Source organism: Trachemys scripta, chromosome 16, assembly GCF_013100865.1.
Source record: "Trachemys scripta elegans isolate TJP31775 chromosome 16, CAS_Tse_1.0, whole genome shotgun sequence".
Classification (NCBI taxonomy): Eukaryota; Metazoa; Chordata; order Testudines; family Emydidae; genus Trachemys; species Trachemys scripta.
The window spans coordinates 13376302-13401239 of NC_048313.1; the positions used below are offsets into that span (position 1 = coordinate 13376302).

General features: G+C 49.9%; 2 protein-coding genes and 1 long non-coding RNA gene across 4 annotated transcripts in view; all 3 read left to right on the forward strand.

The window, feature by feature from the left end:
• The window catches only part of PA2G4 (proliferation-associated 2G4), a 17891-nt gene extending 554 nt beyond the window's left edge, over positions 1 to 17337 (forward strand). Inside the window, exons 2-13 of the mRNA XM_034792179.1 lie at positions 2835 to 2963; positions 4661 to 4766; positions 4976 to 5045; positions 6332 to 6424; positions 8067 to 8130; positions 10443 to 10521; positions 11560 to 11638; positions 11929 to 12062; positions 13016 to 13110; positions 13704 to 13831; positions 14521 to 14574; positions 15409 to 17337. Coding sequence (XP_034648070.1) covers positions 2835 to 2963; positions 4661 to 4766; positions 4976 to 5045; positions 6332 to 6424; positions 8067 to 8130; positions 10443 to 10521; positions 11560 to 11638; positions 11929 to 12062; positions 13016 to 13110; positions 13704 to 13831; positions 14521 to 14574; positions 15409 to 15474 — 1097 coding nt within the window. The 3' untranslated portion in view covers positions 15475 to 17337. The remainder of the gene's footprint in view (positions 1 to 2834; positions 2964 to 4660; positions 4767 to 4975; positions 5046 to 6331; positions 6425 to 8066; positions 8131 to 10442; positions 10522 to 11559; positions 11639 to 11928; positions 12063 to 13015; positions 13111 to 13703; positions 13832 to 14520; positions 14575 to 15408) is intronic.
• Positions 17338 to 20675: 3338 nt separating this feature from the next.
• LOC117889143 lies at positions 20676 to 23171 on the forward strand. Its single transcript, XR_004648409.1, has 3 exons — positions 20676 to 20830; positions 21388 to 21410; positions 22869 to 23171. It is a non-coding gene; the product is annotated as an uncharacterized LOC117889143 (long non-coding RNA).
• A 1505-nt stretch (positions 23172 to 24676) lies between these two features.
• Positions 24677 to 24938, forward strand: part of ZC3H10 (zinc finger CCCH-type containing 10) — a 6404-nt gene continuing 6142 nt past the window's right edge. The window contains exon 1 of one of the 2 annotated variants that reach the window (XM_034792850.1): positions 24677 to 24774. The gene's annotated coding sequence lies outside the window, so the exon portion shown is untranslated. The remainder of the gene's footprint in view (positions 24775 to 24938) is intronic. The other variant, XM_034792851.1, reaches the window with a different exon arrangement.

The window sequence follows — 24938 nt, forward strand, 5'->3', positions numbered from 1 at the left end:
GCGGCCGGGCTCTCCTGGGGCCGCGAGGCGCCGGGCCCCGGCCGGGAAGCGCCGCCACATGGTCCCGCGGCGCCTCTGCCATGTGCGGCTCCCGCAGCCCGCCCGCTTCCTCCCGCGTGGGCTTTTGTTCCCGGGCCCCCGGGGGGGGGGTGTCCGGGGGGGGGGGGGCGGCCTCTCCCGGGCCCCCGCCCGGCCCCGAGACCCCGGCCTGCCGCGGGGTCCGCGCTTCACACTCGGCTTCAGCCCCCAGCGCCGCGGCCCTTGTCAGGGATTGGCCCGATCGTTCCTGGGGGGCTCGTAACTCCGGGAGAAGTGACAGCTGCTGGGCGGTCCGGGCTCGGCCCCCCTGGCATTGGGGCCCTGCGCCATCGCTGGGTCAGAGCTCCCCTTTCCGGGGGTCCCGCTGAAGGCTGCCAGGGCACGGGGGGTGGGGGGTCGGGTCGCAAACATGTTCCTTCCCCGGCACGTGTCAACTTGTGTCCTGTTGGGATGCTCTGCCCGGTCCTAGACACAATGTAGTGCGAACTGGAGTCCTTTCTACATGGACAACCTACCTAATTCTCAGTTACTGAGGGACCGTCTCCACGCATTGATGTATTTGGCTTTCCACAACCAAATCTCTGTACCAGTTTTCATGAGGGACGTTCCCCGAGTATTTGGATTCTAATATCTAAACTGTATTGTTCAATCTAGTCACCTACATTTGCGTTATTGCTGATTATGTACTTTTAAAAACCAGCTTTGTGTTTGTGGATAATCTAAGCACTATACCCAGATGTACAGACACTCTTTTCTCAATCTCTGTATTATATAATTTTTTTTTAACATTAGCTGTAATAAAATTTTTAAATCTGTTCTGATCAGTTTAATGGCATGTAGGGGACACTCTGCATGGGAAAGTAAAATGGTCACGGTATTTTTCTGTACGTCACAGGTAAAACATTTAAAATCCAGAATAGTTAGAAGGTTTTACATTTTCCTGATTTTTCTCTTGATTTCTTGACAATGTAGTACATGTATTTAATGATGTAAAGTGCTTTTAATTCATGGAATGAGGCACTGTATAAGTACAGAGTACAGTTAATAGATGTTCCTTGGCCAGTGCTATTAAACAGTTTTGTAACTTTCCCATTCCCTAATGGATATTGATCGCCATTTGTTTTGCTTCTGTGTGAATTTTAACACATCATATTTTCAAGCTGCCACTTCTTCACAACATGATGGCATACATAAAATACTGTTTTTGTGATTGGTTTTTAGATATACTTAAAAACCCCACTTCCAAATTCACAGTTTATGTATTGGGGGTAGCCGTGTTAGTCTGTATCCACAAAAACAACAAGGAGTCCGGTGGCACCTTTAAAGACTAACAGATTTATTTGGGCATAAGCTTTCGTGGGTAAAAAAACCTCACTTCTTCAGATGCATCCAGATTAGTATTCAGATGCATCTGAAGAAGTGAAGTTTTTTACCCACGAAAGCTTATGCTCAAATAAATCTGTTAGTTTTTAAGGTGCCACCGGACAGTTTATGTAGTGCATGGAAAGGTGATTGTATGAGGAAACAAATTTTTTTTTACTTAATTCATTAACTTGGCTCTTTCCCCCATGTAGTAGAAATTGGGCAAAATATTTCTGAGCAAATGCCTTTTAACCAGGGATCTGAAAGCACTTTACAAAATTGTAAGCATCACAGCTCCCAATAAGAATTATCCCACTTTGTCAGGGGGGGAATGAAGACCAGAGGTGAAGTAATTGCATACAGCCAGAGGTAGATCTGGGAACAGAAGGAAAGCCCTGGCTCCCAGTACCTGTACATACTGACTATTGGCTAATGTGCAAACCTGTTTGCTGTTCACCCTCAAATAATCCCAGAGACTTCCCTGGGGCTGCTCTTGTGAGTAAGGCAAATCAAGATTTGTTCACAGATGTGACGCTAGAGTACTTCAGAAACAGCTCCATGCTTCAATTATTTTCTAGCCATTTATAAAATAGAGAGAAATGTAACTTGTATTCTGTGATGGGATCTCAACATCCTGATAAAGCCCTTTGAAGTGCTGGAAAAGCAAAACTATAATACCTCCATAACCAAATCCATGCAGTGTTTTGTGATTAGGGAATATAGCGTTTTGTAACCTCCAGTGCAGCACACTGTCTACGAAGTTAGCCGTGCTAGGAAGAATGAAAGGAAGCAAAGGGTTAGTTCTGAAATGCTTCTGTGCAGTTGCAGGAAGGTGGCTGCAAAGTGTAAGACTAATGTAGGTAGCTAAGCTGCACTTGTTCTGTGCTGTTGCCAACTCTGGTGCCAAGTGACCTGTCCCAATGAGAAATAGTCCTTGAAACCCACAATAGCAGCCCTTGTTCCTTTGATGTGTGACACACACCGTCTCCTGGGTCATTTTTGAACCTCTTTCTATAGCCCTGACTTCTGAAGGGAAGGAATGTGGGAGAACAGTGCTGCTTCCACTTGACTCCTTTATTAAACAGACCTTGCTGTGTGTGTAGGTGGGAGTGGACAGGTGTTTGACATTTCAAGGGCATCTACAGTTCAACACTTCATGTGTGCACATTGCTGTGCTAGTTCACATGTTCTTGCAATCAGAGCAAGGTAGTGCTTGCTGGACTTCCTGAGTCAGTCCATGGATGCCAGTTGTAAAAAATAATCAAATTTGTGCATGTTTGGTGTACTCACTTGCAGTGATAAGTTGAGCCATCAATTTTAATCCCTCCTGCAGCACTGTCATCGATGAAGGGTCTCATTTTTTTTAAGTTGTTGGCTGTTTTTTAGTTAATGCATCCATTTCAAATTCAACAACACTGTGTGTTTGAACCCAGGGGTCCTGCGCGCAGTGGTTGAAGCAGCTAAATCTGGAGGGTCTGTTCTCAGCCTGTGTGAGAAAGGGGATGCCATGATCATGGAAGAGACTGGCAAAATCTTCAAGAAGGAGAAAGAAATGAAAAAAGGTAAAGTACAGTTTCAAGGGTTCCTTTTTCAATGTAGGGCTCTTTCCTTTTCTGTTTGTTTACATCACACCATACAGTGAAACTACTGAAATGCATAATGAAGATTGTTTCTGAAAGCTGAATTTCAGGCTTATCACACTCACCCAAAAAAAACTCACCCCAAATTTTCTGCTAAGGAACAGTCTACAACAGCTACTACATAGCACTGGTTAGTTTGCGTTTCATGCTTGAATTAGCCACGCCCATTCAGACAAACTAGATTTGTTTTGGAGATAAATGCCTTGTCTACTGTACTTGCTGGTCTGTAATTTTCACAAGATTTCCATGGCTAGAGCCATGGTGAGCGTCATGGTTCCTGGCCCTGGATATTTGAGGTCTCTTGAGAGAAAGATGATTGCTTTAAATGCAGGTCTTCCACATTTGTCTGTCTGGGCTGGAGTTGGTCTGATGCTGGGAGATGCAGCAAACGTTTGTTCTGTTTTTTGGCCAAAGGGTTGTGCCCAAAGCACAGAACAATGCTTAAAAAGTCAGCATCAAACCCCAACTGATCTATGTTGGTACTTTAGTGCTTTGGTTTTAAAAGCACTGTACACCATTTCGCAGTCCTGGCAGGTGCTCAGCTGAGGAGACAAACACCCTAGAGGCTTTGATTTTCCCCGAATAGGAGACAGCTAGTCATAGGCAGAGCTGAGATAAGAATTTTGAAATTCATGACTTCCTTACTTGTGCTCCGACCCTCAGACCATATTGTCTTGTGGTCTCAATTGATTTGCTGTCTCCTTACTTGTATGTCGTAAGAGTTGCTGACCTGTTTAGCTTTGCTTCAGTCTCACATGCTCCAAACGAGCGGAGTTCTGTTCCTGAGGAAAGCACCCGTATCGCCCATATCACCTGCAACCTAGACAATTAAAACAGCAATAGGGACAGTTAAAAACAAGGGATCTCTTCTAGAGCTGACTTGTTTTACCCAAGTTCAAGGCAGATGCCTGAGTTTATAGTAATCAAATGTTGATTTTCCACAGTGACTTTCTTCCTGAAAGATCCCAGAGAGTTTAGCGTATATGCATACTAAATGAATCACACCAATGTCTGTCACTCTGAGCTATTGGTGTATGCTGTTGATGAGTTTAGGACAGGAGGTAAAACTAAATATTGTAGCCCTTGAAAGCTGCAGGGGGAGTTCTAGTTACTCCAAATATAATGAGTTGAGTTGGATCTTTAGTGACTACAAGTGATCAAGACAGTGCTTCTGCATCTCATCTGAAAGATGGCACCTCCAGCAGCACTGTGATCCCTAGAACAGTGCAGTGCGTTGATGTCTGAGGGAATTCCTTGCTTCTTGGCGATCTCTCTTTGGGCACTGACAGGCCCGGCTTAGCTTGAGCAAGCTGCCAAGGTCGCAGCATGAGGTAGTGCAGCTCTATAATTTTGTCCCACTTTATTCTCCGGTGCATCAGAAGAAACTAACAAACTAGACTCCTGGTTGTATCCTGCATATGTGAGCGGCAGGTTGAGGCTTTGAATCACGTATGCATTTGGATCCCCAAGTGCAGATTGTTTGTTGGCTGTTCTGTGTGATGGAACATGGGGTGCTGCCTGCATGGTGCCTTGTAGTACATGGCAGCAGGGTCCGTGTCTCCGAAGTGCACACAGGTCTCACGCAGTTGCGAGCTCACCGTTATTCCTTTTGTTCATAGGTATTGCCTTCCCGACGAGTATATCGGTAAATAACTGTGTCTGTCACTTCTCCCCCTTGAAGAGTGACCAGGATTATATCCTCAAAGACGGAGATTTGGTCAAAATGTAAGTGTCTGAGCTATGTTTTTGTGAGTTTACTGCTGCTTGATCTGTTAAGTGCGTTCACAAACTGGCTAACTCTAGGAAGTATTGGCCAGGCAAGAGATGCATTTGAAACATACCCTGTTCCTCTAATGTGTTTAGAGGCCATAAAGAAGTTTCTTGAGCCATGAGGCCCTGTCTGCAACTAGTCCTGTTTTTCCTCTTTGTGTTAGTGACCTGGGAGTCCATGTGGATGGCTTCATAGCAAATGTAGCGCACAGTTTTCTCGTCGATGCAGAGAAGGTAGGTTTCTGCCAGTGGCTTGAGCGGAGAGCTCTCCCACGCTACTTTCATATCAGGTGAGGTTCAGCAAAAGCAGGATATAAAAGCCCACGCTTGAGTGCCCCTGGTTGCAGAGAGAGCACCTGACATTGGCAGCAGAGCAGAAGTCTGTGCATCGATGAGTTTGGAGAACATTAACAGAAACGGTGTTTAAAAACAATTAATCATTATTCACCTTAGAAAAGCCGGGATGCTGAACGGTTTGAACGTTAAAGTAGATCAAACACAACACATGTGAAACAAATCAAATGTTAGCGGCGCTGCTGCAGATGAACTGCACTTACCGGCTGATCTGTGGTGAGAGTCTGAGAGGACAGTGTCCTGGGTGCATGGAGCAGACTGGTCAAACTGGACTTGCTGCACCCTGCTGGCTAAGGTGGAGAATCTTGATCCTTCTGCCAGCACAGGAGGCTGCTGTGTTCACCTTTGCAGCTCTAAGCTCAGGTGATTTGTACAGCAAGTTAGATGGCTGCAGGACCCAGTCCCCACTACGCACTTCTCCTGCCTGAACTTGCAGCACACTGGCTTGTAAGCGGCTGTATTTACTCAGGGGCAGTGTGACATGTACAGGCCTGGTGTGTGTTGATGGAGGTGCTTGCAGGACGTGGGTGGTTGATGGCACAGCCCATTTGTCCTGGCATTGGGAAGTCACTTATGCAAATAGCATTCAGGGGACTTGCCATCTAGGGAAAAATATTTTTGTAAAATTTGAATAAACTTTTCATGTAAACAAACTTTAAACTCCTGTTTTTACCTGTAGCCCTTGGAGGAGGATGTTAGTGAATCATAGACAAGCTCCTGGGGGCACCAGTTCCCTCATGAACATGTTGACTTGATATTAGGGCTAGATGGTAGAAAGCGGAGTTGGAAAAGAGCCCTTAGATCTCATCTTGTCCAGGCTTCTGGCTGCTAAAGGACGATCTCCAGGGCTTTGTCCTGTGTAGTTCTGGGGGGTCAGACACATTATGCAGCGCTCCTGCCTGTAGTTCTTAAATTTATTTCAGCTGCAGCTGGCAGTAGCTAGCCCCTCTGACAGAGCGGAGATGACTGAATAGGTTGGGAACTTTGAACTCCCCTCTCCTCAGGGTCCCTTCCATGCTTAGCCTGAGATTGGTTAGCAAAGTGGGAGGGAAGGAAGGGCGGATGGAGGATTTCAGTGTGGGGTCAGATTGGAGCTCCCACTAGCGCAGAATTCATCCTAGAGAGCGGAGAAAAGACATGTTTCAAAAACAGGCAACTTTTTCCAGGAAACCCCGGTGACGGGTCGTAAAGCTGATGTCGTCAAAGCGGCTCACCTCTGTGCTGAAGCTGCCCTGCGCTTGGTAAAACCCGGAAACCAGGTGAGAGTGGTTTGGTGCAGCCCAGGTGTATCTAGAGAGTCAGGAACCCACACGCAGACCCTACCCTTGCTCTGTAGAGATAGAAAGCTGTGACCTTCTCTGGAAGGGGTGGATCAACTGTGTGGGGAAACTACAGCCAGATGGCCATAGACCGCTGAGGCGCATTCTGGGGTGAGCACGAGCTGTGCGGAGTGAGTTGCTGTGGCTTTAATGCTGTACGCAGTGTTAACTGTCCAGCAGCATTTGAGCTCTACTTGGGAAGAAGCCATCGTTATACACAAGGGCTTGGTACTACTGCTTGTCGGTCCCTCCCTGAAGACAGCTGAGCACTCTTAGCCATTTGAAGAGTTACGAGTCACTGGCAGCCGACTGCATGGTCAGATGCCCTCCAGGAAGGAGCGGATGAACCTTGTTTAACTGGGTTGGTGGCTTGCTTTTCAGTTTGAGGCGCGGTGAGCAAGAGAGCCAGAGGGAGTGAACCTGTCACACTTGCTGGCTTGTGTCTGTGACCTGCATCTTGGGTTTTGCAGATACTTTGGACGTGCACATGTTTCACTCTCCAGCCAAGTATGAAACCCAAAGAATAGACTAGCTTCTGCATCTCTCTTCACTGTGGCTGCATCTTGGAATTTACATCAAGATGGTGGCCCAGTGACCAAGGTCAATTGGCATGTATCGCTGTGCCTTAATCTCCGTAGAAAGTCGGTGTTTATCCAATGAGGAACTTGGATTTCTCCAAGGAGAAACTTCCAGTCAAAATGAGAAGCAATAAAATCCTAGAAGTTAAAGATGGCAAAGGTCCTAGGTCAGCTCTAACCCATCCATTCTCCTTATTGCACAGTTGTCCTTCGCTTATTTATTGGTATTTATTTGTATTACCGAAGTGGTAAATGTAGACCCAGACCCCGTTGTGCCTGGTGCTGTACAAATGGAATAAAAAAGGCCCTGCCCCAGAGGGCTTATTTAAATATAAGATTTACGGGGCTTGCACCAATTTCCTTGGGAGACTCACATTCTAATAGAGGTCGCTGTTCGGGAATGTTTCCTAATAATTGGCTTAAATTTCTCTTTCTTGATTTCATGCCATTCCTCATAACCATCTCCCTTGGGGCCCTAAACCACACTTCTGTCCTTGGGGTTCACACTTCTCAAGCACTGTTGACATTCCCTTTCATCCATGTTACCAGCCTCCGTCCATACCGACTTACTAGGTGACGTGTGGCAAGTGAATTAATCTTGCTGGGTTTTAGCTCCTTGTTTGTAAATGGGGATAATGCTCCAGTCCTTTCTTTCATGCTTGGTTTGTCCTAGTGGTATCCGCACTGTAGATTAGGATCTGTCTCCTACAATGTGTGTGTACAGTGCCTAGCGCCGTGGGGACTTTGGACTACTGCCATAGCACAAAACACCTCTTTTTTTTCTTCTGGATTTGTATTTTTGCTGTTACCTTGTCATTTTTGCGGGTATGAAATAACACACAACCTGCGATTGTTTCAGCTCCCTAAATGTTAGGGGATGTTGCAGGAGCCGTTCAGTTAGAGAATGCACTGGTTTCATTGCAGAGGACAGATGAAATCTCTGGTGTGTCTGTGGCTTGAATTTTAAAATCTTGACTTGTTCTCTTGTCTTCTTACTCCCGCAGAACACACAAGTGACAGACGCCTGGAACAAAATAGCACACTCGTTTAACTGCACGCCTATCGAAGGTAAGGCCTTGCTCAGCTCAGAGCAACAGCCAGAGGAGAAGTAAAGGTGCAGGGAGCCCTGGCCTACTCGATTCAAAACCTTGGGAAGCATTTAATGGTTATGAGCACGGCTCCATGTCTGTCACGGATCAGGACTCTTGTGCACTCTCCCCCAAGCCTGCTGCAGGCTCCCTGTGAGACCTGGTGGAAATCATTTAACCTCTGTACTTCCAGTTTGCCCGTTGGTACAATGCAGATGTTTATCTGTGTAGGTGAGGGAATGTTTATAAATGGCTCGGGGAGCCTTTGCTGAATGATGCTATAAGGCAGTATGTGTGAACGGCTCCCGTCAATCGTTAACTGGTTGGCGTTTTCTCAGTAATACCGTTCTGAACCGGAGAGTGGGAAGTTTCCTTTGGAAGCATCTTAGACAAATCAGACCATAATGTTTGAAAAGGTGCCTGGGAGCTGAGCTCACAGTTCTCAGTTAGGTTTAGCTTTGGAAGGGTTAGATTCCTATCAGTAAACGTCAGTTTCACTTTATGCAGACAAACCAACCAAAAAATGTTCATTGGTGGGTAACTGACATGTACAGATTGACAAAGTAAGAAAGGAAAGGGGTGCTTGACAACTTAGAACAGTGGTTCCTAAACTTTTGAGGGTCCTACCTCCCTTACCCCGTCCACACTCCCCTGGAGCATCTTGGAGGGGGTCGTGGACAGGTATAAGGGGGCCACAGATGGGGGAGGGGGTCTGGAGTGGGGCTGCGGCTAGTGGCCAAGGCTGCGGGCTGGCGTGGGGCCAGGGACATGGCCGGGGGTGTGACCGGAGCAGAGCTGGGGGTGGGGAGGAGCTGGGTAGTGCTCCCCTCTTCCGTTGGGGGCTGGTCTGGGCCCTGCTGCACCCTCCCCCCCCATGTTCCACGCTTTGGGGACCTCTGACTTAGAGTTTGATTTAAGGACAGTTACTTTGTGTGTTTGGACATGTGAAGTTGACAAATTTGTGTTTTAGTGGTTAATAAGCTTTGGGGTTTTTTTTACCATCATTAAATAATTGTTGTCTGACCTCCCGATAAACTCCTGCAGCTGTGAACATTTAAATGGATAAAAATTGAAAGTAAATGCTTAAATATAAACGTGGAAATTATCTGTCAAAATTATAAACACAAATGTCTGGACAGGTTCTGTTATCCTGTTGGTTTGGTCACGTAGTGATGTGGCTGTCAATTACTTCAGCAACAAATCATGTCGCCACTAATCAGTTAAATCCCAGGACATACTGTAGCAGGCTTGTTCTCTCCGCTCGCTGCAGAGAGCTGCAGTTCCAAGACGGGGCTGTTTGGTACGTGGGATGTTGGGTAGGTCTCGCCAATGCTTTGCTCCGCGCTCTGGGAGGAAAAACATCACCTCGCGGCTGCAGTGAGGAGGCGGCTGCTCACACTGTCAAGGGAGTTTAAGCAGCCACTGTTTTGGAAACAGTCGGGTGCCTTAATTATCCAGTCGCTGGCAGCAGCAGCAGCAGCATAAGGACCCGTTTATGAAAACAAATGAAGCTGTTTTCTGCCTCAGCGGTGATCTCTGTCACCACCGGCCACAGTCCTTCCAAAATGGAGACCTGTTAGTTCCCTTGCTGTGGCTGGTGACTTGGGAAGCAGATTAGAAATGGCCTTTTGGTTTTCCTTGATAAATCTGAATTCTAACATGTACTGCAAAGCAGACAGGGAGACTGAGTTAAGCCCAAAAGTATTTGCTGAATGCCCCATTAGCTAGACTGTGCAGGAGGGACATAAGTAATCTAAACACTGGCAAAAACATTTCTGCCTCCATGCATCCCTGGAGACGCTCAAGAATGCGTCGTTCAGAGACTTTGGATGCCGGTAATCCCCATGCAACTGCTGATTCTCCTGGTAGCTGATGTCCCAGGCTACAGAGACTGAAAAGAAGAATGTCAGCTTGTTTAAAACACATGCTGCGTGATTTTAGGGAGGGCTTAGACCATGTCCTCCTGGAGTTACTGCTGAGCCGGTGTAGTCCAGTGGCTAGACTGTTGTGTTGGAAGTTGTACAAAGGAATCTTATCTATGGCTGTGCCTTGGACCCTTTAACCTGGGGACCTTTGCTTTGTCACAGAATAGTTGTGTAACTTAATGAATGAAGCTGTTTGAGATCCCTGGACAGAGGGGGTGGTAGAAAGGCAAACGGTCTCAAATTTTAGCTTTGCCGTTCTCCCTCTAGCAGAAAGCTTAAGGGCACCTTCTTGGAGCGTTAATAATGCAAGTCACTCTGTAGCTGGTTTGCAGCTCTGAGGTGCTAATGGATTCTCCTAACTTGGCAGGGATGCTGTCACACCAGCTGAAACAGCACGTGATTGATGGAGAGAAAACTATCATCCAAAACCCTACAGACCAGCAAAAGTAAGTCTCCTCTCCAGGATTGTCACTTCTATCAGCAGCATTGCAAGGGGGTGTGAGACCAGATCTGCAGTAAGAATCACCTCTCTTTTCTAGTTCCTGGCCTGTGGTACCTGGCTGGGTGGGATAGCGGGTGTTGGTTACCCCAGAGTCTTCCATTTTTTCTTACATTAAGGTAATTTGTGATGCTCTGCATTTACAGCTTGGGATGGGAGGTAGTGACTAAAGGTTGTTATCCTCTAAACCTTTCGTTGGCATCTGTGCAGTCAGCCAGTCGTTCTAGAAAGTGTCCCAATCACTAAGTCAGTCCTTGGTCTCTGCAACTGCCAGCAAAATCGCCAACCATTCCCAGTTGTGACAGTGGATTGCTTTAATGGTGTGGACACGAATTCACCAGGAACCAGATTGAACCCAATCAAATTAGTTCTCATAGGCTGCCATTTTCAGTCACATCTTGGACCCATTTCTTTCCCTTCAGTGCCTGGCACAATGGGCCCTGGTCCATGCCTGGGGCACCTAGGTGCTACCATACAAATAACAGAGAATAAATTTGACTAGAAAAGTTTCTGTGACATTTGTTTAAAATATCTTCAATTAAAATCAATCTGTAAGCTGCAGTCTTGCTGAGCTAATGCAAGACGTACTGGAAGTGAAAATGACCCGTCTGTGTTCTAGGCTGAGCGAAGTGCAGAGAGTAAACAGCATAAGTGATTACAAATAAACTTGTTTCTTAAAGTCCCTTCCATCTTAATGATTGAAGATGGTGCTGGTGGCTGGGGCAGCGAAGAATTTCCTGAATGATGGTTGTCTAGCAGATCTCTAGAACCACTGCAGAGCACTTCCATGGAGCCTTGCCTCTGTCTCCTGTGTGTTGATTTGATAATGCTCCCCTAGTTGCTGTGTAAAGCGCCACACGTGCATTTGTGGTGCTCTGTGCCCCCACCCCCCAGCTCTGTACAGCAATATTACTAGGGTGAAGGGGGATGTTTTCCCTTGTAGAGATGTCTCACTTTGCTCACTCGCCAAACCTCTCCCACCTAGGAAGGACCATGAAAAAGCCGAGTTTGAGGTCCATGAAGTTTACGCCATTGACGTGCTTGTCAGCACCGGGGAAGGGAAGGTGAGTGTCCTTCAGCAGGCTGTTACTTGATGCCCATGGGGACTTCAGAATGGCCCCTTGATCTGAGCATGGCATGGGGAGCCAGGCTCCATCTCTGTATGCAGTCACTTCACCTCCTTGGGTTTCCATTTCCATGTGTGTAAAATGGAGCCCCTCAGGGAGGGCTGGGAGTATTCGTGTGTGTGTGTATGTAAAGCCCTCCGGCGGTACCGAAGCCCCAGCATGCACTCAGTCCTACCGTCCGCCCATCCTGTCTGTGGGTTGTGTTTGAATCTTGTTTGTGTTTTTAGGCGAAGGATGCTGGCCAGAGAACTACCATTTACAAAAGGGACCCCTCCAAGCAGTACGGCTTGAAAATGAAAACCTCTCGTGCCTTTTTCAGCGAGGTGGAGAGGCGCTTTGACACTATGCCATTTACTCTCAGGTATTCGCTCTTCTTCCTTTCACGGCCTCCCTATCTGCCCAGAATAGGGGTCTTGCAAGGGATTTTCCTCCAGGGTAGATTGGCAGAGTCCCTGGAGGTTTTTCGCCTTCCTCCGCAGCATGGGGCAGGGGTTTCTAGCTGGAGGATTCTCTGCTACTTGAAGTCTCTAAACCACAGGATTTGGGGACTTCAACAGCAGAGTCAAGGGAAAGGGGTTGGGACGGCTTTGTGGCCTGCATCATGTGGGAGGTCAGACTAGATGATCATAATGGTCCCTTCTGACCTTAAAGTCTATGAATCTGAGCCCTCACCTGGCTATTGACAGCTGCTCTGTCACAGAGGGGGCTGTTCTGGCGGGGTTTGCTGCGGCTGGACAAGCCGTAGGGAGGGGATGGGATTGACTTTGATGTTTCACCCTGGCCAGGAGATTAAGACCCCTGTGAGGATTTGAGACCCTCCTGTGCCTTTGCGGGGGGTTGCAGCTGAAATTCAAGGGAACCAGTCCTGTTGTATTCACAGAGAGTGGAGTCAAAGCTGTGTCAGGACGCAGGGGTCGTCCCAAGCCCCCTTTCTTGACTGATGTGCACTTTAGCAAAAGGAAATTACCTCCCAGGTTAATGCTCCATTTGTGCCTCAGAACGGTGGGCTTTTCTGGTATTCTAAACTAACGTCTTGCGTTCACTTCACTCCGTTACCTTCCTGAGCTTTCATCTGCACACTGCCAGCCGTCCTGCACCAGCAGCACACCGCAGCCAGGCTGGCCTCTAGTTGGGGCCTGGCTGAGTAACGTCTCCAGCCAACCCCCAGGTGGGAAGTTAGGCAGCAGGGCTGGGTCTGTAACTTGGCTCGCAGCGCTTCCCGCTCCTCTGGTGAAAACGGTTGTCAGTTGTGCGATCGTTAGAGCAGCGAGCGAGGCAGAGACTCAGGTCTGTGGCTCTCTCCCTTTCTCGCAGGGCGTTTGAGGATGAGAAGAAGGCTAGGATGGGGGTGGTGGAATGCGCCAAACACGAGCTGCTCCAGCCTTTCAATGTCCTCTATGAGAAGGAAGGTGAGTCCGGTGGGGGGCTTGCAAGGGAGCACAGGGGTGGTCCCCTCCGGGGCTCTGCTCAGACAGGTTCCCGCTGTAGCCACCTCCCTGGAGGGCGGTGCTGTGCAGATACCTGCTCTCAAGGAACCAGGAGATTTCTTCCTTAAGTAGCTCTTAATCCCTTGGCTGCCAGGTCTTGCATAAGAATAATCCCGGTGGTGAGATCTGCTGGACCATGGGGGATAGTCTCCCCGGGGTGGTGATGGACGTGCCGTCAGTTTGGTTCACTTAAAGCTTAGCCGGGAGGACCTACTTCAGGAACGATTCTGCCCTGAGCAGGGAGGGACACCACTGAAACACTGCATCCGAAGAAGTGAGGTTTTTACTCACGAAAGCTTATGCCCAAATAAATCTGTTAGTCTTTAAGGTGCCACCAGACTCCTTGTTGTTTTTGTAGATACAGACTAACACGGCTACCCCCTGATACTTGACTGCAGGTGCAGTTTACTGATTGTCCCGGGCAGACGCAAGGTGGACTTTGGGTTGTGCGCTGTTCCCCCGCTGTCAAGGTGTAGTCCAGCGTGGTGGCTCTAACTGTGATTCCTGCTTTACAGGCGAGTTCGTCGCCCAGTTCAAATTCACAGTGCTTTTAATGCCCAACGGCCCCATGAGGATAACCTGTGGCCCCTTCGAGCCGGAGCGCTACAAATCCGAGTTTGAGGTTCAGGATGCAGAACTGAAGGTCAGTCCGAGGAAACGCGTTTGCTTCCCTGAAGTGCATAGAAACGCACAAGTCACCCGTTTCTGGGCCACATGGGCCAGAACCAGACCTAGCTCACCGCCTTGGGGGGGCGTGAGGCACGCGGTTCGGTGGGAGACTGCAGGTTGGTCAGTCCCCTCTCCTCTTTGCTAGCCTCCTCGGAGTGGTGGGTTGGTCTCTATTCTCTCTCAGCTGTTTGGATCTGTAGAACCCCCCTGTAAGGCAGGGCTGTGAGGCGCAGAGAGGCCGAGCGCCTGCGGAGACAGAGCGTGCAGGTTTGAGGCGAAAGCTGAGCGCCTAGTTCTGAAGCCAAGCGGAGCCAGTTGGAGCTGTCTGGGGGCGCGGCTCTGCACATGTGAGAAGGTGGCAGCAGCATTCAGAGCAAAGAGGAGTTGCATGATCTCCAGCAGGCTCCCCCCAAGTCTCCCGCCTTGACCACAAGTGGCACCTGCTTGGTCACGGGTTTGTCGTCCTTTCCTGCACGGCCGTGGGATCCAGAGAGGCTGCGCATGGCGAGTGTCATTGCCCAGCCCAAGCCGTCCAGGACGTGCTGCTGTTCCTTTATGGCTGGCAAAGGCTTGTTTTGCTACATTGGAATTTCCCTTTACCCCCAGTCAGAGCAAAAAAAACCAGCTCTGTCCCGGCTGCTTACCTTCTCTTCCTCTTCCTAGGCACTGCTACAAAGCTCCGCCAGCCGGAAGACCCAGAAAAAGAAGAAAAAGAAGGTAACTTAGTTGTCACTTCATAATGGCTTGGTCACACACACGCACAGGTTAACTGCATCTTGGGAGACCCCAAACTTTCCACTCAGGCCTTAGCAAAAAGATATTTTGACTCCTCTTAGCCTAGCAGAGCTCTTACGGCTGTGGAAGAGGGGAGATGGATTCTGTTCCAGCTCATGTGTTGTCAATGGGATTATTCGCTCCATCCCAAATTCTGCTTTCGCACTGGCGGAGGGGTGACTACCGCCCCTTGTCTGGAGTGCAGTTGCACAGGTGTAACTGAAAGCAGAATTTGGTCAGCAGAATCTTTACCACTGGCCAGGCCAGAAAGAACCCAGCATGCCTCTCAGATCCCAGAGTGAGTTTGCTGCAGTGGCAGGTAGAGAGGTTGTTTTCCTGCTTGTAAACTGATCAGCCTTGATCTGGAGTCATGGAGGCATAGTGATTTGTAGCCAGGTACCAAGGCAGAGCTGCACCCTGGGAGATGTCGGCAGGAAAAGGGACTAGCTCAGCTGAGATTTGACCGGCTGGTATTGCTGATAAGGTGGAGAGCTTCACGAGACTTTTCTGGGTGGCAGAAGAGAACTCTTCTTGCACCAACATCAGAGAGCTCCTGGGAAGGGAAGAGATGCCCAGTGCTCCCAACAGGAGATGAACCGCATCTGGGGGCGGGGAGCCTGGTGGAGGTTGGCCTTTGAAAGGGAAAATGAAGTATTGCAGGGTGGGCGACTCCAGGGTGCAGTGGGCCTGCGTGTCTCCGGGTTCTCTCCAGAATTAGTTAGCGATTCTCCCATCTGAAGCAGAATCACTTATCCCGGTTTGGGTTCGTTTCCGCAGGCATCTAAGAACGCAGAGAACGCCACCACGGGGGAAACAGCAGAAGAGAACGAAGCCGGCGACTGAATGGCTCCAGCTCCCCTCATGTAGCACCCGAGTCTCTCGCACGCTCCCCCCAAAAAACGAGAAACAAAAATCTAGTGCTGTCTGTCTCTTTACACCCCCAATGACAGGCAGCCTGGACTTCCCACTGACAACAGCCAGTTCCAATTGACTCTGCTCTGAGGGAGGATTCGCTCAGCAACTTCAGACTGCTTTCAAACAAACAAACAAAAATAATAAAACCAGGAGTAAAAACTAGTCTCTCCCCCACTCTTTCTAACCTTTGATACTACTTGTGCTTGTTAAAGAGGTGAGTGACTACCCATCCCAAGAGAGGGAGTGTAGACAGCAATTCTTTCCTCTTCCTCCTCCCTTTCTTCATTTCTCCCTTTCAAGATTTTCTGATCCCTCTTGGCGGGGGTGGGATCTTTGGTCACATCTGACAACCAACCGATTGAAGCCTGAGAAGCGCCATGTGCTTAGGGAGCCGGTAGCAGGGATGCTATTATACCTCTGCTTCCCAGCGCTCCCCCTTCCCGCAAGGACGTTTCTCTTCCACTTAAAACTGTTACCTTGGTGTGGAATTTTTCCCTTTTTTTAGCCTGTATATTTAAAATTGGGAAAGTCGTATGGAATTTTATGCCCTCCCCCCCCAAGACTGTAGACCATTCAGCCTGTTGAGTTCTGACTTGCGTTGGTTTGTGTCTAAGCTCTATTTTTAATACACAGGTGTGATAAGCTTGTTTTTAATTGAGACTGTCATAACGTAAGGAAGGAAGCACTCAATTCGAGGCATTCTTCCCCACTAACCCCTTGCAAAACTCCTCCTAAGGGCAAGAGGCGTCTGGAGCGCCCACCAGCTTCAGTTCAGTACCTTGCCAGCGTTTTTAACTTCCCGACGTCACGGGGCAGTTCAGCATTTCTCCCCCCCCCCCCTACACCAAAACAGCTGCCGCTGCTTTTGTCGTATACAGTCGGCTTTTTCAGAAGAATGCCCCTCTCCTCCCCACATGCCCTTCTGTGCCATACAAGAATTCGGGAAACGCTGCAGAAGCGAGCAGACCTGGGCTAGACTTCACCCCTGGGAATCTCTTTTCTATAGTAGGTCTTTTTTTTAAAGCTGTCCGGTTGAATTGTACGGCTCCGAGTGGGGGTTTTGTTATCCAGCCAGGTCTCTGTCTAAGCACTTACTGTAGCTGACTTGGAAGGCCTCCTGCCTCTTAACGATACCCTTTCTGATGAGTGCACCTGTGCTTTTGGGTCAAGTGCTTCCTTGGCAGTATTTGAGTTTGAAAATTTAAACGAGAAAAAAGATCCTTGCAAATGCTACCAAAGTTTACGTCAATAAAAGGAAATAAATGAGATTTTTCCATCTGTCTACAAACTGTCTGCTCCCATTTCTAAACTGCCCAGCTCTTGTAGGGGGTGGGGTAGTGATAGAGATACCGTGGGCTAGATTCTGAAGGGGTGCAGGGTAGCTCCCATCACACACTGAAGTGGCGGCGAGACATGCCTGTCCAAGACTGAAATCGCAGGTTGGTTTAGCTTAGGCTGCTCCCAAATGTTAACCATGAACTTAAGGGAAAATAAAGATGTCTTGTTCCTGAAGGGGAACATTTTAGCATTTATAAGCAATACACTGTCTATTGCCTTCGGTAAAGGAAGGGCAGGGCTAATCTTTCTCATTCACAGTTCTGATTTATAAACCACTAAGACTTGCTGGAGGTTTATTTAATTTTCTATTTTTACTTTTAAATAACATTGGAAAAAGATGTACCTCTTGAGACAAGAAAAACCATTCTGGTTGTGAAAAGTTTGAAACAAAATTCCCAAGAAATATTCTGTAACTGATTTTTTTTCCAAATAAAATTGACTAGTGACACTGCTGTTTGGACAGAAGAATGGGTCTGCTGTTTTGGGGGCTGTGGTGTTGCGGGGGGCTGGGAAGGAGTATGTGTATATGAGAGAAGAAATGTGGGCTGTATTATTTCTGCAATCCCTTTCACCCTAAAAGGTTTTAAGGCATCTTGCACTCCATCCTGGGGTGCATCTTTGAAATGCAGCCACCTCTGGGGTGGAGGCTGCTGGACAGAGCACAGCATGCTCTGCAACAGCGGGGAAGAAAACATTTGGCCAAAGGCAGGGATCCTTGGAGCTTCAAATCCAAACCCCACCTTAGTGTTTTGGGTGTTGCCCAACAGACTCGGGCATGGAACTCCCCTTCCTGCCTTCGGAAGGACGAAGGGCCGAGTTCACGCTGCTGGGGTTGGTCCGAGGGAGTTGGGGCCTTGCAGATTCCAATGCGAAAGTCATCAGGTCATTTTAGCACCATAGCTTCTGGTGCGGGTCCACCGGCCTGGCTGTACCACAGGCGAGAGGCAAAGGAATCCCTGAGGGCGTATTCAGTGTGTGGGACGTCTAGCATGAGAAACTGACCTTCTGGTGCTGTCTGATCCTAGTGCCCGAATGGTTACTAGGTTGTCCTTTATATTCTGGTACAGTAAGAGCTCAGTCCCTGGGTCCCATTCACTGTGCGAGGTTAAAGCATCCACAGAAGCGGGGGTGGAGAAAGCAAGCGGCCCTATGCTGGGGATTTTTACACTGCATATCCCTGAGGTCAATCTGAGTAGGGTCGCTGGGATCTTCACCTGCCTTGTAAGTCTGTTCCAAGCCCCATCTGGCGGCAGCAGTTACTTGATCCTAATGCCCCACAATCAGTGGGGGTGAGCTGTGGCACAAGTGCCTCTGAACAGCTGTGCAACACAGCTACAGGTTCTTACTTCCGCTACTGTCACCGTATTGCTGCGTGGCCCTCAGGGAGCGGCTGTTGCCATGTCTCGGGTAGTGGATTGGCCGGCCTGAGTTTGACGGGGGGTTGTGGGGTGTATCCCTGGCTCTCCCTCGCTCGGACGTGGGTCGGGCAAGTCTGTTTCCCCACGCCTAAAATAGGTCTAATGTATCTCCATGGGTGGCTGGGAGGTTCGAGGGCAGTCTGTAAAGGGCTTGGAGATTCACAAATGGAAGGACATGGCACTGTTTTCGATGCTGTCCTGTATTTGAGGGCTGGTGGGGAGGGGGGAATGGTGTAGACATGTTTTGCCTTTTTAAATAGCATGAGATGTAACCAAGTCAATGGTGCTGCTTTTTGCCAGGCAAAGCGGTGAATTGGCAGGAGCTTGTTGACCGTTCCCGCTGTTCCAGCTACGCTAGGTGTTGATACTGAAATCTACAAAGGTGAGGTCCAGCGTTGGCCTGTTGTGTGTTCTCGCCCACCGGCTTCATGGCAGGTACCTAGAAAATCAGAGGAAGGCTGCTCCAAATGGCTTTGTGGGGCACTCCTGTAGGACGGGCTCAGAAAGTTTCTAGACTGATGGGGTCGGGGGGAAGATTGCATTCAGTGGTTTATTTTTCACTATAATCTCCCTGCACATCAATGCACTTGGACCATTTTGGCTTCACCCAGCATCTCGGAATCCTTGTTCAGAAACTCCTTGACTGCTGTGGTCGTCTCATTATTATCATTGAAATGCTTCCCACCAAGGTCATCCTTCAACGTGGGGAACAGGCAGAAGTCTGGGGGAGCCAAATCCGGTGAATAGGCTGGGGGCGGGAGCAGCTGAAAGCCGTGTTTGGTTGCTGTGATCACTGCAACATGGGATCGGAGAGAGAACGCTGGGACCAGCTCCAACATGATCATTGGCCCCCTCCCATTTCACTCTATTGACACAGACAATGCAGCCATTTGGGGGGGCCCAAACTAGGGCCTGCAGGGCTAAATGTGGGAGCTGGGGGAGTGGGAGCTAGAGAGCCGGGCCCTGTAGCTGAGGCTGTAATAATGCTGTGGCTTGGCAGAGAGGGGGCTCCTATGCCCTGCACCTGCACGTAGGCGCCCTTTGCTTGTGGCAGATGAAATTCAGTGATGATAAATGCAAAGTAATGCACATTGGAAAACATCATCCCAGCTCTACATATCAAATGATGGGGTCTGAATGACCTGTTACCACTCAAGAAGGAGATCTTGGAGTCACTGCAGTGGCTGTCAAAAAAGCTAACAAAATGTTGGGAATCGTTAGGAAACGGCTAGATAAGACAGAAAATATCATCTTGCCTCTATATAAATCCATGAGATGCCCACACCTTGAATACTGGGTGCAGATGTTGCCCCATCTCAAAAACCATACAGTCGAAAAGGTTCAGAAAGGGGCAACAAAAATGACTAGGGGTATGGAACGGCTTCCGTAGGAGGAGAGATTAATAAAACTGTGACTTCTCTGCTTGGAAAAGAGATGACTCAGGGGGGATATGATAGAGGTCTATACAATCATGACTGGTGTGGAGAAAGTAAATAAGGGAATGTTATAAATTAAATTAAATTAAATTTATGGAGATATCCTATCTCCTAGAACTGGAAGGGACCTTGAAAGGTCATCGAGTCCAGCCCCCTGCCTTCACTAGCAGGACCATGTTATTTACTCATAACACATGAACTAGGGGTCACCCGATTAAATTAAAAGGCAGCGGGTTTAAAACAAACAAAAGGCATTATTTCACACAATGCACAGTCAACCTGTGGAACTCCTTGCCAGAGGATCTTGTGAAGGCCAAGACTATAACAGGGTTCAAAAAGAGCTAGATAATTTCATGGAGTATAGGTCCGTCAATGGCTACTAGCCAGGATGGGCAGGGATGGTGCCCCTACCCTCTGTTTGCCAGAAGCTGGGAATGGGCAACAGGGGATGGATCACTTAGTGATTCCCTGCTCTGTTCATCCCCTCTGGGGCCCCTGGTACTGGCCGCGGTTGGCAGACAGGACACTGGGCTGGACGGACCCTTGGTCTGAGCCAGTTCGAGCCGAACGGCCGTTCTCGTGTTAACACGCGCGGGTGCTCTTGCACGTGTTGGGCCCTTGGTGTCGCACACCCAACACTTGGGCACGTGCACTGTGTGTTGGGGGGAAGTGTCCCGGGGGGGGGGCGGAAATTGGGCCTTGCACCTCCCCTCTCGCCCCCCCGGGCCCCGTCCCCCTTGGATGTTGCGGTCTTTACCCCTCCCCCTCTCTGGGCTCAGCTCTGAGGATTTGTATTCAAAATGGAGGCGGGTCGGGAGGGAGAAAACTACACCTCCCGTGCTGCCCCGGGGGCGGGAGAAACTACCCCTCCCGTCATGCTCCGCGAAGAGGGGGGGGGCGCGCGCGCGGCTGCCCCGTGACGCTGCCGCTCCGCCCACCCGCTTCCGGAACTGGCCTATAAAAGGGGGCGGGCGGCGCCGGCCGCTCTCTCTCGGCTGTTGTTGTCGCCGCCATTTTGTCGGAGGCCGGAGGCTCCTGCCGCCATCCGCCGCCATCCGCGGGCACTGAGCCCGGGCCGCCATGAGAGCGAAGGTGGGTGGGGCCGGGGGCCGGTGTGGGGCTGGGGCCCGGCGGGAGGAAGCGGGGTTATGGGGCGGGGGGGTTCCTAGGCCTCGGGCCGCTCTTCCCCCCCCCCCCCCCCCCGGGGCCGGGGGCGGGGCCTTGCAGGGGTGGGGGAGGGTAACTGCGCGGCGGTCGCGGGGCTCCCCCGTGCTCGTGCTGCAGGGGGCGCCCCGTGCACCGCGCGCTCCACGCGCGTGGGGGGCACCGGCCTGTGGCGTCCTGCGCCCACGTGGGGCAGGGCGCTGGGCGCGGGGCTGCCAGCTGATGCACCCCCTGGGCACCCCACTTGGTGGGCATGGGGGGGGCGGCGCCCTCCGGCGAGGGGGAAGGCGGGTTCGGATCTGCCTGGCCCCAGTGTTACGTAGCGCCCCATAGAAATCCGCGGGGGGGGGGTTGCTGCCTTCATTTCCCCTCGGGCACCGTCTGCTCAGTGCAGCGGGTAACAGGGGGGCCTGGAGACACGTGCTGGCGGCCGAGCCGCCTGTTAATATGCTGTTGACTCTTGTGTTTCCCCCTCTTTCCTCTAGTGGCGAAAGAAGCGTATGCGCAGGTACGTGAGCTTTTGTTTTGTCTGGTTTGGCCTGGTGACTTGCCATGCTTGCCCCACGGGTGGTGGTGCTACTAGATGTCAATGGTTGGCATGACTAGTCTTTATAAAAGCTACATCTTCTGTGCTGGGCCCTCTAGGAAGGTGGGAATGCGCCTGGCTAAGATGGTTGGTGAGACTTGGTAAAGAGGGAGTGGGGAAAAACGTGTTGCGTGTGTTAATGTTAGCACTGCATCCCACATTCCTCAGGCTAATTGATGACGGTTCAAATACATTTATTTCCGTCATGTCTAGAGGCCTCAGCTGAAATTGGGAGCCCATTGTGCTAGGTGCTGTAAATACTCAGTCAGACCCTGGCCTTGCCCCCAAAGAGTTTGCAGGCTAAACTGACAAGACAAGCAGGAGGGTGTAGGGGGTAAAGTTCTGTAGTAGGATTTGGGGTAAATTCCTGTTTCTACAGCACATGTGGTTGTATGACCTTGAGTAAGTTTTGTGCCTCCATTTCTCATCTGTAAAATGGTGATAAGGCTACTTCAGGGTGGGGAGTGAAGAGAGAAACCTTGATGCATGTGAAGTGCTGTGTGGTGTATGCCATTCTAAACCTCGAAATAGACTGCATCATTGTAAACACTGCTTTTCTTGTGTGTGTGTGTGGGGGGGGGGGGTTCTGCAGAACTAAACCATTTTATTTCCAGTGAATATTTCTTAGCTCATCTGGCAGCGCTGTGTAAGTGTGTAAGAGCAGCCAGGCCAGCTCAGAGCTAAAACTGCCTGTCTCCTCTGGCATTTTCCAGCTTTGGTGTAACAAGCTGCTGTTAGGCATGGCAGGTAAGGGTGATGTGGGGCCAAACTTATTGCAGGAGTTAGTACATTGGGTTTACACGAGTCTCTCCTGATTGTATGTGTTTAAAAGAAGCCATTAAAACACTGTAGCAAAGATGGAAAGTTCCTTTTCCAAACAGAGTAAACATGCGCTTGTTACTGTATTTAGCGGTTTAGTTTTCTGCTCTACTTTTAAATAAGGTCTGAAACTTTAGTTTCAAACTCTGGAAAGGCAAGCAGGAATAGGCGTAGGTCTACCCCTCTGCTTTCCCCATTTCAAACTGTCCTTCGTGCTAGAGCTAGCCTCTCTACTGAAGGGACTGTCCTCGTTGGTCTTCTAGCCACATTTCTGTGGGCAATGAAATGGGTTTCTGGTCATTTCACTTTGGGTTCTCGTGCACTAGGACAAGGCAGCAGTTAGGTGGCGGACATTGTGGGGTTGTCATTCTCTTTAAAAACTGCACATTGTAACTTTGGTCCAAAACTATGGACATGCTTGTTCTTGCACAAAAGGTGTTTGGCCTGGTAATGATTCATTCAAAGTCCATTTAAGCAGGTTGGCTGCCTGCTGTGGAATGTCTGACAGCTTTGTAACCATGCTGATTTTCTTTCTCTGATGGGGTAAAATGTCTTTCTCAGGCTGAAGCGCAAAAGGAGAAAGATGAGGCAGAGGTCTAAGTAGATGTCTTCTCTGTTGCTACTGAGGCTGCAAAGCAGAGCAAAGAAACGTCGGACCTTGGGACACAGACCTCCAGACACAGCTACTTCCTGGTGTTGCAGAAGTACTTTCCTACCGGTCTTGAAGAGTTTTCCATCTTAAGAATGAAGGTCTCATCCATATGGATGATAGCCCTGAGCTTTGACGTTCTGGACTGGTTCTGGTCTTTGTAGTTGAATGTAGCAGGTATACAATAAAGAGAACCTGGTTTGGTTGGGAATTCAGCATGTTTTTTCTTAATGTTGCATTTTAAATAGTTGATTTTAAAACAGAATCTCAATGTGATCTGTAGGCATGTTATCTAACTTGACTTTTAAAGCTACTTGACCTGCATCATTCAGCCCTCTTCTCGCTGGCTTTCTGGGCCCTTTCCCCATACACACAGTTGCATGGCCTGGCTGAGGAGAAGAATCCACTGAATCTAGAAATCACTTTTGCTGAAGATGTGACTGGGGAAAGTGTTCAGATGTCCAGGCCACAATGCAACACTGTTGTGAGTTGTATGTGTGTGTGATGCACAGTGCATGTGCACATATACCATGGTACATTTTTTTATGCAGGAGGTGTAGCCTTCAGAATTAACAGTGCTGGGTTCACACTGGTCCCTGAACAGTGACTTCCTAGTATAAAAGTGTTGGTTCTTCTACTGAGAGCATGGATAGAATGTCTGACAAGTGGCAGAGCATTACATTTCTGCATTGTCGGGCTTATCCACAAGTTACATTCCCCCGATGAAGTGGGTGGCACAAGATGTAGATGGTGTATTGAGATGTGGATGGTGTAACTGCTTGCATTAAGGGTAATCCCTTTCCCAGCAGTCTTGCATCTGAAGAAGTGAGGTTCTTACCCACAAAAGCTTATGCTCCCAATACTTGTTAGTCTTAAAGGTGCCACAGGACCCTCTCTTCCTTTCCCAAAAGGCTACCTGCCCTTTGATTGGAACTTCAAGGAAATGAACTCAAATGTATAGCACCCTTCACTGAAGACTTAAGAGCACTTTATCCTCTTTTCCAGGGGTTAATGCTGTAATCATGAATATGCTGAAAATATAAACGCTGAAACCTGGATGGTGGATAATCCTCTGGCACCCCCTCCTAGCTCAGCTAGTCATGATGGCTGGCACAGTCCACTGACCTAGCTTTGTAACAGAGGCCCTCTTTAGCTCAGGAGAGACCAGGTCCTTTTTCTTCTTGTGTCCCGAAGAGTTTAGCCTAGGCACAATGCCCAGCTGTGATGGAAGTGTGTGTGTGTGTGGGGGGGGGGCTTTCCCAGGGCTATGATTAAGATGCCCCCCATCAAGGGCAAGGCCAGGTGACCTCAAACTGTTCAGTGTCCCCCTAAGCTGGAACAGCTGTGCCACAGGCTAGGGGTTAAGGCCGCCATGTGGGTCGGGGCGGGGGGAGCTCTGGGGAGAGCTGGTTGCCTGCGTGGGCCCCAGGAGGGGGCAGTGGGGCAGGACCCTGTTGGGCGGGGGTCCCTCAGGGCGAGGGGCTGTGGCCCAGGTAGCCACGACAGCCCGTGTGGGTGCCATGGTGATGCTATTGGCTGGAGCCGACCTGGTGTTCCCTATGATGTCATCCACCTGTCATGCCCCGCCCACCGCCATCTAAGAGGGCGGGCTCTCCCCGCCGGAGTTAAAGCTACGGGGGCGCTACCCTAGGCAGCAGGGCTTTGTCGCTATGGTAACACGCGACGGGCGGCGCGCGCTGCAGGCCGGGAGGCCTCCGCTTCCGGCCGGCGGCCGGAAGGACCATAGAGTAGTTCCGCTGGAGGGCGGAAGGGGGCCGCTCTTTGTGGCGGCTGGAGGAGGACGCGGCCGGAGAGCGGGTGAGCGAGAGGCCGCCCCGAGCAGGGGCCCGGGCGGGTCTGGGTCCCACCAGCCCCCCGAGCCCCCTCGGGCTCCGCCTTCTCCCCTGAGCCCCCGGGCCGGTCCCCGGTCCCCGGCCCCCAGCCGCGGGGGGGGGGGGGGTACCCCTGATTCCCGCCCCCCC